Source organism: Podarcis raffonei, chromosome 2 (assembly GCF_027172205.1).
Source record: "Podarcis raffonei isolate rPodRaf1 chromosome 2, rPodRaf1.pri, whole genome shotgun sequence".
Taxonomy (NCBI): Eukaryota; Metazoa; Chordata; class Lepidosauria; order Squamata; family Lacertidae; genus Podarcis; species Podarcis raffonei.
The window spans coordinates 108,063,415-108,075,964 of record NC_070603.1 but is presented as its reverse complement, the minus strand read 5'-3'; the positions used below and the strand labels follow the sequence as shown (position 1 = coordinate 108,075,964).

Below are 12,550 nucleotides of genomic sequence, written 5' to 3'. Positions count from 1 at the left end.
GTTCTCTCCAAAGTATCTCGCTTCCCTAGCACAAAGATCAATCATACATTTAGTAAGTTATAAACTGGTTTACTTACAAAATTCTTCAGAGGTCAGATTCATGGGCTTTTCCATACAGCAATAAAAACAAAGTTGCAAAGGCAGTAAAATGTTGCTTGGTTACAAAATGGCAAAAAGTTCCTAAGTAATTGCTATATAAAAAAACACTAGTTTCAGACTCCGTTCTTGTCTGAAGCAAAAGAGGCTGTTTAAAACCATACACAGCTGAGCTGGAGCACCCAGCTCAGGCCTCCTCACACATGGGTGAGAGAATGGCTCCATCAGGAAGGTCTAAACACTAAAAACAAGTCAGTTTATTCTAATAATTTATTATTTATGCCCCGCCCATCTGTCTGGGTTTCCCCAGCCACTCTGGGTTGCTCCCAACAGAATATTAAGAACACGGTAAAACATCAAACATTAAAAACTTCCCTAAACAGGGCTGCCTTCAGATGTCTTCTAAAAGACAGATAGTAAGTGTATTTCCTTGACATCTGATGGGAGGGCGTTCCACAGGGCGGGCGCCACTACCAAGAAGGCCCTCTGCCTGGTTCCGTGTAACCTCGCTTCTTGCAATGAGGGAACGCCAGAAGGCGCTCGGAGCTGGATCTCAGTTTCTGGGCAGAAGAATGGGGGTGAAGATGCTCCTTCAGGTATACTGGGCTGAGGCCGTTTAGGCCACTTTAAAGGTCAGCACCAACACTTTGAATTGCTCTCTGAAATGTACTGTGGGATGTTTCCTCTAGTGTGGTAGCGACAAGCTCAGCCAAATTTTGCCTCCCTTCCACTACTTGCATCTGTCCACAAGATAGAGAAATCATGTAATTCTGTGTGGGTTTTGTTTCTGTTTTTTTAAAAGCCTAGAAAAAGTGTTAACTTGTTGCTCCGAATCTTCACTTTTCCTATTGCCGAGTTAAAGGCCTGGGGCCTCGTGGTATCTATGGGGATCTCTCTCTCTTGGTTCTGTACCAAGAGCAAATCACTGGAATGCAAAATACATTCAGGTATCCCCAAGCTAGACCTTTATGTGTCTGTGTTATTTGTCGCTCGTTCCTTTACCAAGTAATGCGGATGGACCTAGAGGCAAGAAGTCTTGCTTTCCAGCCTTGATTGTATGCTTCCCAGAGGCAAAAGACACTGTTGCAGTATTCCTTTTATAGGGGCAGGGTCTATCTCTCCCGCCCCCCCCATCCACTCCACATGTGAACTGTGGCTTTCCTCAGACTAATGATGTTTGAATATGTGGGTTGGTGTGATACTGTACATCTGTGAGAAATGGGGTGGTCTGAAAGCAGAGTTGTGCCATTGCGCCCTGAAGCTGCCAGAGCAGGGGTAGCTTTCCTGTGGCCGCCCAGATGTTGTAGGGCTTCCAAATCCCATCAGCCCCAGCGAGCATAACCAGTGATTAGAGGTGTAGTTCGGCAACATCTGGAGAGCTACAGGTGATATCCTTAAAAGCTCATTTACAGTGGTACCTTGGTTCCCAAGCTTAATCCGTTCCGGAAATCCATTCCAAAACCAAAGCGTTCCAAAACCAAGGCGCGCTTTCCCATAGAGAGTAATGCAAAATGGATTCATCTGTTCCAGCCTTTTAAAAACAACCCCTAAAACAGCAAATTAACATGAATTTTACTATCTAACGAGACTGTTGATCCATAAAATGAAAGCAATAAACAATGTACAGTGGTACCTCAGGTTAAGTACTTAATTCGTTCCGGAGGTCCATTCTTAACCTCAAACTGTTCTTAACCTGAGGTACCACTTTAGGTAATGGGGCCTCCCACTGCCGCTGCACAATTTCTGTTCTCATCCTGAAGCAAAGTTCTTAACCCGAGGTACTATTTCTGGGTTAGCGGAGTCTGTAACCTGAAGCATATGTAACCCGAGGTACCACTGTACTGCAGTCACACAATCAATCAGTAGCAGAACAGGGTTCCACACAGTCACAAAAACAAAACAAAAAAGAGCCATGAAAACAAGAACGCAAAATAAATAGCAAAAACAGACAGACCTCAGCGCAGCACTCGAAACGGAAGCGGGACACTCAAAATGGATTATGTTCAGCTTCCGAAAAAAGTTTGCAAACCGGAACACTTACTTCCTGGTTTGCAGTGTTTGGGTTCTAAGTTGTTTGAGTACCAAGGCATTTGAGAACCAAGGTACCCCTGTATTCCCTTTGCACTCCTGCCACAGTAAGTCCCAATTATTGCAGTGGGAACGGGGCACATATTATTAACTTGAAATTGAAGCCCATGGAGGCTTTGGAAGTAATGGGTGGATGGTGCCCTAAGATTTCTATCCATCCCTTAATGCTATGGAGATGGACTTGGCAGTGCACAGTATTCATGCCTCAATAGATCTCAAGATGCCACAGAAGGGATGATGAGCAGCACTTCTTACGGGTGACCTTGGGAGGCAGTCAGCACCATGCATAGATTTTTGCTCCTCTCTGCAACTAGCTGAAACAGAATCAGTGGTGCATAATAATATATTCTTGCTGAGATAGCTCAGCCTGTAGAGCATGAGACTCAAGCCCCATATCGGACAAAAGAGCCTTGTGGTCCCTTTCCAACTCTAGAATTCTGATTCTGGGTATGTTTGCTTGATTTATAAAGGCAAAGGAATGCCACTTTTCTTGGCCTAAGACTGTTGATTCTTAGGTTTTTTTCTTTTCAGGCAAAGCTGTGTGCATTCGGTCTCCCAAGTGGGGTGGATAAAAGCATGGGGTGCAGAGGGAGGAAGTGTTTAAAAGGAAGTGGCGGGCAGTCCACTTTCACGGTCTGTTTCAGGGCGTTATTTCCAAGGGTGTAGGAAATGTTTCACATCTGTGGGATCAGTCGCACATGCAGCATTTGGTACAAGAAGTCGGCAGTGTAAGAATGTCAGCTTTAAAATCATCTTTTAAAAAAACAACAACCCAGGTGTCTGGCTCTTTATTTGGTGGTTGCCTAGTTTATGAGGGCTTGCTAGAATTCTCCTTCATTAAGTGGGCATGGTTTTAATGCTTTGGAGGGTGCCTTGGCCTTGATTTCCCCCTGCTCCTCTGTGCTTTTCCAGTTCCACTTAACTCTCCCCCTCCCTTCTGATTCATCCCCATTTTAAATAAATAATCAATCAATCAATCAATTCTACTTAAAACTGTGTGAACTGGATTCGGATGGTAGAATGTGAATTCCTTACGGTGTGTGCATTTGGATTATATATATCCTTTCGCGCATATGCATGCAGAATACTTGCCACTCACAAAATTTGCCCTAGAAAGGCAAACTCCAGTGATTGGCCCTCTGCTGCAACATGTGCCAAGCAGTATTCTGTTGAAGAGCTACATGTTTTGAATGGCATTCATGTACAGTAATTTCAGTGGGCTTAGCCCACAGGTAAGAAGAAACAGAGAACAATTTGAAAATTACTGTATAGGGTCTTGATTTTTTTAAAAAAAAAAAACATCCAGAGAATTACTGTATTTTTCGCTCTATAACACGCACCCGACCATAACACGCACGTAGTTTTTAGAGGAGGAAAATCCGTAGACATGCCACCCGTAGGCATTCCTTCCATAACACGCACAGACATTTCCCCTTACTTTTTAGGAGGAAAAAAGTGAGTGTTATGGTGCAAAAAATACAGAACTCCTAAATATGTGTGCATTAAGTTCACAGATGAAATTGACTTCCTTACCCCCATTCCCACAGCATACCCATTGTGAATTTAAATCACGATGCATTCAAATGACTATCTGCATGGAGTCTCTGTATTTACAACGCATGGGCTTGTCTGAGGATTGAACCCAGGATGTTTCTCACCCAAAGTGAGAACTGTGGCTTTAGTCCAGGAGTGGGGATCTTTTTTTTTTCCTGCCAAGGGCTGCAGGTGGGGCCACAGCCAAACGTGAGTGGGACACCCCCATCTCTCTCTTTTCTCCATTTTGGCATTGGGCTGGATCACAAGAGCTGAACAGTTCTGGCATCTGGCATAAAATCAGCGGTCACCCCCAAAAAACACCTTCTCACCGTCCTGCTCAAAGACAGGAATATTTTAAACATTTCTTCTCCAGCTGCATCTCTGCCTAAGGGGCAGAGACAGGATTTTGGTCTTTGCACGGCAGTTAAGTTTCTCATTGTGGTTCCCATCGGAGTACACCTGAAAGCCGTTACGGGGTGGAACAAGGCAGAGAAAAGCACATTCCTTCTCATTCCAAAGCACAGGGGCAGATGTACCTACCTGTAATGTCCCCATCACGCTGCTGCAATGACAAGGTTATGTTCTGCAATGTTGCTGTTGGTTTGCTCCTCCCTAAGCGCTTACGTAGTGCGCTTCAAAAAGGCAACGGTTAAGAGAGGCAAGGATCCTGCTTCCTCCCCTGTAGCCAACCTTGCACACTTAGTCCCAATGGTTGTCTCTGTCTGCTGTGTTTCAGATTTTATTTACAAACCTGAGCTCCGACAGAAGAGGATTTTTATTTCCCCGCATCGTCTCTTGCGGGCTTACGCAGTTTGCTTACCAGTTACTGCAAATTTCCCCAATCTGGTGCCTTCTAGTTGTTTTGGACTGCGCCCCAAGCTTGGGGTAAGGACAAACAAGGCCAACTGAACTGACCATCTCTGTTGTCTTGACTCCTGAGCAGAGTTGGGCAGGAATCTCTCTCACATTAAAGAGAGGGAGAGAATCTGAAAATCTCTGCTTCAGGATCCTGCTTTAGCTGAACTTTCTATACCCCAAGTTTCTAGTTGGGTTCACAACTGGATGGCTACAAAGTTCAAGGTGTTGTTATAACATACAGAAGGGGATGGAGAACTGCTGGGGGGATTGTATAATTAATAATAATAATAATAATAATAACTGGGCAGCTCCCAATAGAATATTAAAAACACGGTTAAACATCAGACATTAAAAACTTCCCTAAACAGGGCTGCCTTCAGATGTCTTCTAAAAGTCAAGATAGTTGTTTATTTCCTTGACATCTGATGGGAGGGCGTTCCACAGGGCGGGCCCCACTACTGAAAGGCCCTCTGCCTGTATAGCTTTGCCTGGTTGAAGGGACACTTAAATAGCAAGGAATCTTTGTGACCTTCCAAGAAATGTGTGCCATTTCCAAGTCAACAGCAGGCAGTCTTAACCGCACCTCTTTATTTCTGCAGCTGGGATCGGGTGGAGGCAGGGCAGGGTTCTTCATATCTGTTACGAGAAACACAATCTCCTTTCCAACCCTGTGTACATCCCCCAAGCTTAATTTATAACATACCAAAACAATGCAAAACAAAACAAGGGGTTTGATATAGAGGCAAATTCTCTACAAAAATTCTCAGTAACAAACATGTGCAGAAAGAACAAGGTGTGCAAATTAAGTGCACTTCGGGAAAAAGACTGTCCATTTTTTGGTTGCAGAATTTATTCTGATTGCAGAAAATGTTGAAGTTGCAGAATTCCTTTGCCGCTTTGCTTGTTATTAGTATGCAGGAAAGTCTCTGCATGTCGCATTCTTGGGAATCCCATCACCAAAGCTGGAGAAGAGCTCCTCTCGGCTTCAGGAAATCTAGCACTTCAGGGCAACCCCTCGTATGTGTCCTGCCTCGTGCCTCAGGCGGCTGGATTTGAAGCTGAAGCTCTTCCCGCATTTGCTGCACAGATAGGGTCTCTCTCCCGTGTGGATCCTCTGGTGTCTCACGAGGTCTCCGCTCCGGAAAAAACCTTTCTCGCAGTTCATGCAGTGGTACGGCCGTGGTGCTCCGCAGCGCCCAAGAAAGACTGGGTTTCCTCTTAAGCCCTCTACAGCTTCGAGCGCTGCCTCTTTGAGGTGCTTCCTCTGGTGCCGAGCCAGGTGGGAGCTGACGTTGAATCTTTTCCTGCACAAGGGGCACTCGTACGGCTTCTCTCCCGTGTGAATCCGGTGGTGGCGAATCAGAGCCGACTTGAAGTTGAAGCTTTTCCCGCACTCGGGGCAGCCGTAGGGCTTCTCTCCCGTGTGGCTCCTCCGGTGGTGAATGAAGTGCGAGATCTGAGTGAACCTTTTCCCGCAGTCCAAACACGTGTAGGGCTTCTCCCCCGTGTGGATCCTCTGGTGCTGAGTGAGGTGGCTGCTCTCCATGAAGCTTTTCCCACACTCTCGACATTGGTAGGGCTTCTCGCCCGTGTGGAATTTCTGGTGCCTTTTGAAGGCGTTTTGATTGGAGAGCCCTTTCCCGCAATTGGGGCACTTCCAAAGGCTCTGGCTCTCGTCTGCCTTGCGTCTCGGATGCTTCCGGCTGTTCTGCCCGCAGACGGCGTGTGCGTTCCTACTTCCCCCTTGGTCCTGATGGACTCCGGGTCCTTTCCAAGTCTTAAAACCTTGGCAGCACTCAGTGAATCTCTCCACATTTATTCGCCTCACCGATCTACGAGGCAAGCAGCTCTCCAAAGTCTCTCCCGGCTCAGGATTCTGCAGTGTCGTCACCCTGGAAACGTCCCGATGAGAATTCTGCTTCATGTTGTTACTCAGCCTGAGGACTGCAGGGGAAAATTGAAAGCTTTAGAGAAGATATTGCCCTAACCCAGGGCTGGGGAACCTGTAGCCTTCCAGAAAAAAGCCACTAGCTTTTTTAAAAGGTAAATTCGCAGAGGATGGTCTGCCAATGACCCATTAGTCATGACAGCTAAAGCAGCGGTTCTCAAAACTTTTTTGAGAACCACTGCTTTTGGAAATAAACATTTGCTTGCACCTCACTGAATTTTTTTTATTGATAAGAAATGCAGTGGCAAACAAAAAGAAACAGCTCCTAAAGGTAAAGGTAAAGGGACCCCTGACCATTAGGTCCACTCATGGCCGACTCTGGGGTTGCGGCGCTCATCTCGCTTTATTGGCCGAGGAAACCAGCGTACAGGGTCATGTGGCCAGCATGACTAAGCCACTTCTGGCGAACCAGAGTAGCGTGCAGAAACGCCGTTTACCTTCCCACCAGAGCGGTACCTATTTATCTACTTGCACTTTGACGTGCTTTCAAACTGCTAGGTTGGCAGGAGCAGGGACTGAGCAATGGGAGCTCACCCCGTTGCGGGGATTCAAACCGTTGACCTTCTGATCGGCAAGTCCTAGGCTCTGTGGTTTAACCCACAGCGCCATCAGCTCCTAGCAGTGCTTTATTTATAGCATAGAAAGCAACTCAATAATATGATCATGGGGTGTCCAGAAAGTATAAAACAATGCAGCTACGTAAAAACACAGATCATTGCCAAAATAACCCTAACCCTAACCCTGTGTATACAAACTCAATGTGAGGTGTGAGCTTGCAGTATCAATTGATGCTCTTGGCACTCATTTTGAAAAGAGATCCATATTCTACAAACAACAAAAAAATATTTTGGGACTAAAATAGACTGAAATGTTTAAATGTTTCTTTGACTGTCCTTGACTCTTCCCACCACATTTGCCATCCTCTCCTGCCTTTGAGAACTACTGGCCTAAAGCATGGATTGGAATTACCCTACTGCATAAAACTACTTGGGACGCGGGTGGCGCTGTGGGTAAAAGCCTCAGTGCCTAGGGCTTGCCGATCGTTAGGTCGGCGGTTCGAATCCCCGCGGCGGGGTGCGCTCCCGTCGTTCGGTCCCAGCGCCTGCCAACCTAGCAGTTCGAAAGCACCCCCGGGTGCAAGTAGATAAATAGGGACCGCTTACTAGCGGGAAGGTAAACGGCGTTTCCGTGTGCGGCTCTGGCTCGCCAGTGCAGCGATGTCACGCTGGCCATGTGACCCGGAAGTGTCTCCGGACAGCGCTGGCCCCCGGCCTCTTGAGTAAGATGGCCGCACAACCTTAGAGTCTGTCAAGACTGGCCCGTACGGGCAGGGGTACCTTTACCTTTACCTTATAAAACTACTTAGTTTCTATGATTACGTATGTGGCCCGTCCTCCTGCGAGGTAGGCGGGGGTGAGAGAACTCGATTGCCTCAAATCTGCCCAGTTAATTTCATCAGTGAATGGGGAGGGGGGATCTGAACCTGGATTCCCCCAAGTCCTAGTCCATGTCCTAAGATGTTGCCAGTCAGAGCAAGAGAGGTGGAATGTCTGTTATCCATTACGGGCGAGGCCAGCATCACATACACAAGAGTGCGGCCTGATCACAACACTGGTAAGAACCAGTTAACGGGGAACCCTTAAAGGACTGAGGAAGGCAAAAACCACCACCCCTTAAATCAACTCACCCAACCAGGGTCTCTTCCATTTGAGGGGTTCTAGGGATTCCTCCATCCAGGGCTCCTCTTTGCGCTCTATTTTGCAGATGAGCTCCGGTTTGATGGACAGATGCCCTGTTGTGGGAGCAGAGGACAGCAACTTTACTCATTACTCGTTTCTTACATTTATGTACCAGCTGAGGGTGGCGTGCCAGGGTCCCCTCCTCCCCATTCCATCCTCACAGCAGCCCTGCAGTGGGGGTATTGGCTGACCTAAGGTCACCCAGGGGGCTTCGTGACTGAGTGGGGAATCTCAGACCAACACTCTAGCCACTGTACCACACTAGGATACCGCACCTCCCTTACAAATACGTCATCCAAGCACGATGGCAGACAATTGTTCCTATCCCTTATAACACCCAGCAGGTCACTGTGTTCTGCAGAAGAGTGTCTCTTCCAAGCCGCCACAGAAACACATGCCACAAAAACCTCAGAGCAGGGACTTTGCCGTGGCTGCCCCTGATCTATGGAACAACATCCCCCTTGTGATGTTGACAGGCACCTCCTAGCTACACTTTCCTGAAACATCTGAAGACTCCCACCCTCTGCTCTACTTTGTATCATTTTGTCTCTACTTTGTATCATTTTGAAAACAATTTCTAGCTGATTTCTATGACTTATTTGTAAGCTGCCTTGAGATGCACGTGGAAAGAGATTCATAAAATAAATAAACAAGAAGTAGTAATACCCGTTACACGTTTGTAAGAACTCAGACTAAGCCAAGCATGCAGGCTAGGCTGATTCAGTGGGGTGGCAACTATTCTGGGGAGCATGCTGCTGGAGGGAAGGGGGGGGCACTGCTGCTCACTCACACATCCAGCCAGGAAGCCGATAGCCAGAGATGCATGTTTTCGTTTCCCTTTCGTGGCTGGGTTAAGGGAGCAGCAACAGCAAACCAATAACACACCAGCTGCATTTTCCTGGGATTCAAGAAGGGCTCGCAAGGTGCATGAATTGGGTTGCCCACAGATTAGAGTGCTTACGGCTCTTGGCTATGATGGCTATGTTCCTTTTGAATATGGGTTGCAGGGAATTGAGAGCCAGTGTGGTGCACGAGTGGTTAGAGTGCTGGACTAGGACCTAGAAGACTGAGGTTTGGGTTCCCACTCGGCCAGGGGGCTCACTGCGTGACCTAGAGGCAGCGGCTGCCTCTCAGCCTAACCTGCCACGCAGTGTTGTTGTGGAGATTAAAGGGGTTGGGGGGTGGAGAACCACAGGGCCACCTTGAGCTCCTTGGAGAAAAAGAAGGGAAATAAATGCTAATAAAATTGCAAATGGGGAGAGTTGCTGCTGTTGCACTGCTTGCAGGCGTCCCATCGGGGCATCTGGTGACAACAGGATGGTGGCCCCTTTGGCCTTAACTGGCAGCACAAGCTTTTCTGATGCTCTTATGTGAGGGAATGCTGGTTCAAACAAAACATTTCAGACTGGTGCCTGTACTACAATTTGCAGATTGCAAAACCTTACGTTTGCCTCCAAGGTCAGTTCAACAAAGAGGTGCTCTCCCCTCTGCAAACCTTGACACCAGCATTATTTCTCTGCTGCTTCCAGACTCTCTGAAACACCACAGGACACACACACAAGCAAGGGAGATCCTTACCCAGAGAGGTGACTGCTTCATAGTTGTCCACCATCACAGCCCGGTAGAGGTCCTTCTGCCATTTGGCTAGCTCCGCCCACTCAGCCAGGGAGAAATATACAGCCACGTCCTCAAACATCACCTGCGGCAAAGAGAAAGCGACTCTCAAATGGAGTTCTGGATGGCTCCGCCGGCTCTCTGCCAGGGGCTGTCCCCACGGGCCTCATCCTTCATGGCAAGGAGGTTGGAAGGGAGTCCCTTCCAACTCTACAATTCTATGACTGTTGCACCAAGAACCTGCTTGAGAGTTTCCCATAAGGCCACTGTGAGAACCAGATGCTGGCCAAGATGGGCCCTTGGCTTGAACGCAACCAGAATGTTAGAACACATCCCCCTGTTGAATTTAAATTCAACACTGTAAATAAGTTGTGATGGATGTCATAATGGAATACTGAATGGTATAGTTTCTGTAAAACATGCAGGGATTTATGATATGTAAAATGAACCATGGAAAAAGAAGAAGGGAAGTCATTGATATCTTAAGGATGTAAATATGAGTACTTTAAATTGTAAAACAGAAAATTTAATATGCTTATACAAAAAAAGAGAGAGAACACAGCCCCTCTTCCAACAATGCTCCCAAAGATCTAATCCATGCCCGCCCACCTGCCCACTCACTCCTGTGCCGTTAACAGCAGCTTGGCAGGCAGGCATTCAGCAGGTGCAGCGACTTTCCTGCATGGAAATAGAGCTTCCATAAGCGTTGTGCAGCTGTGGAAAGCCGCAGAAGCCGTTTTTTAAGGGAAAGTGGGTCAAACCCCCCCCCTTCGAAAAAATAAGCTGGAGGAACAAGTGGGAAGGAGAGGGAAGGAGGAAGAAGAGGTGGAGGGAAAGCTTCCCCTGTTGGTTTTCTGCCTGCCGCCTGTTTGTATGGTTCATATATCCGCATCCGCACATGCTCTCTTGAACAACCACGTGGGGGACGGACTTTCCTGAACTCTTTGGGGGAGTTCGCTCACTTTCAAGCCGGCCGCAGTTGCTCCCACTCCTCCGGGAGTTAAGGACGCCATCTCCATCCTTCTGGGTCCAGCAGGAGCCGCTTCCTCCTCTGAGCATGCGCAGGACGAACACGAACCAAGGCGGCGTCATCCGAGGCCGGGGAGGCACCCGGGGAAACTCCGCATCACGCAGCTGCGCTTGACCACGGAAGCTCAGCGCTGGCGAAGACGACGAAAGGGGAAAGCGGGGCAGCCACTTCCGCCGCTCCTTTCCCCGGCTCCTGTGCTCCCTCTGGTGGCGCCACCAGGGAAGCTCCGAGATATTTTCCTTTCTAAATAACAAGACGACTCAGGAATTCTAGGTGCTGAAATCCCAAAGGGAACAGATAAAACTATTTATACATGCGACCACGGCTGCGGAGATCATAGCTGTCATCTTTCAGATTTGAAAATAAGGGATCAGCAGCCTCACCTATCCCGGGGACCGTCTACGGGATATCTAGCAATCCGGGATAGCAGCGGGAAGCAGTGCGAAACGGCACTGGAATAAGGGAATTTCCCGCAAAAAAAGGGAAGGTTGCCAGCTATGGCGCAGATGTTACTGGCCCAGAGATGGAATGAAGTCCCTACCAGAGAAGAATTGCAGATCAAGTCAATGGACTATGCCGAAATGGCCAAAAGAATCAGAGATCAGCAAGACCAAAATTTTAATAAGGAATGGGGAGAATTTATAACTTATCTTAAAAACAATTGTAAACAGTTAAAGTCGTTAGTAGGATTGGAATATCATTCGCAGTTTAATGGTGAATTTTGGACACAATGGAGAGGTAAAAGGGTTTGGATTATCATAAAAGGTGCAGGAGGTAATGATGAACAATAGGACCCACAAAGGGGAGGAGGGAAGTCCAAGAGATTCCTTGGAATCTTGTTTTTATGTTGTAAGTTGGACATGTGACTGTAAACTTGTAATTTGAAAAACCAAATAAATTTTAAACAAACAAACAAACAAACCAAACAAGAAGGCTCTGACAGATAAGGTTGCCATATTTTGAAGAGCTATAAAGAGGACACATTTACCAGCTTCCACTTTTAGCTATGGGATCACTATGACTCTCTTTTAAAATACCCCTACTATACGTAGGCTGTAGAAACTGCAATATATTGCTAGTAGCAATGCTCTTAACTTTCAGCGACAAAATAACAACGCTGTGTATGTAGACCAGACAGGCCTTTGTCCTGTATCAACAAGGCTCTTTTTATGATCTGCTCTGCTGGAAAAGTCTAACGTACGAGGCAACAGGAAGCAATCTCCAAAATTCTGCTTGTGCTGTTGGATCTTTCATGGTTCCTTACACATCCATGTGATGCTGCCTTCATGAAGTTTTGCCTGGTGGCAGAAGTGGCAGGGGGCAGGGGGAGTAAAAAAATCTGAGGATGCAACCAATATCTATTGTGAAAATAGAATACAAAATAAGGCCACTGGTCATTGCACACACTCCATTTATTGCAAGCAGGCGGGGTGATTACAGGCAGTGTCTATGCTTCAGATACAGAAATGTAACCGTTCATAGCCCTATTCATAAGTTGGACAAACGCAAGAAAGAGAGGGGGGAACCATCAGCCAGCCCTGGCCTCCGTTAGTAAGTTGGTAAGTTGCGGGCATCTGAAGGGACAGTGCAAACATGCAAGGAGGCAGCCTTCACAAACATACACACAGGCTTCCATGCAAT

The 12,550-nt window shown here is 47.2% G+C and overlaps 1 protein-coding gene across 1 annotated transcript; it reads right to left on the bottom strand.

The window, feature by feature from the left end:
• Window positions 1-48: 48 nt before the first annotated feature.
• Window positions 49-10,938, bottom strand: LOC128408916 (zinc finger protein 30-like). The gene is made up of 4 exons (XM_053378985.1): window positions 10,842-10,938; window positions 9,844-9,964; window positions 8,214-8,318; window positions 49-6,522 (listed from the first exon to the last, which is right to left on the bottom strand). Exons 1-4 carry the CDS (start codon window positions 10,896-10,898, stop codon window positions 5,573-5,575), a joined length of 1,233 nt encoding a protein of 410 aa, XP_053234960.1. The 5' UTR covers window positions 10,899-10,938; the 3' UTR covers window positions 49-5,572.
• Window positions 10,939-12,550: the final 1,612 nt, after the last annotated feature.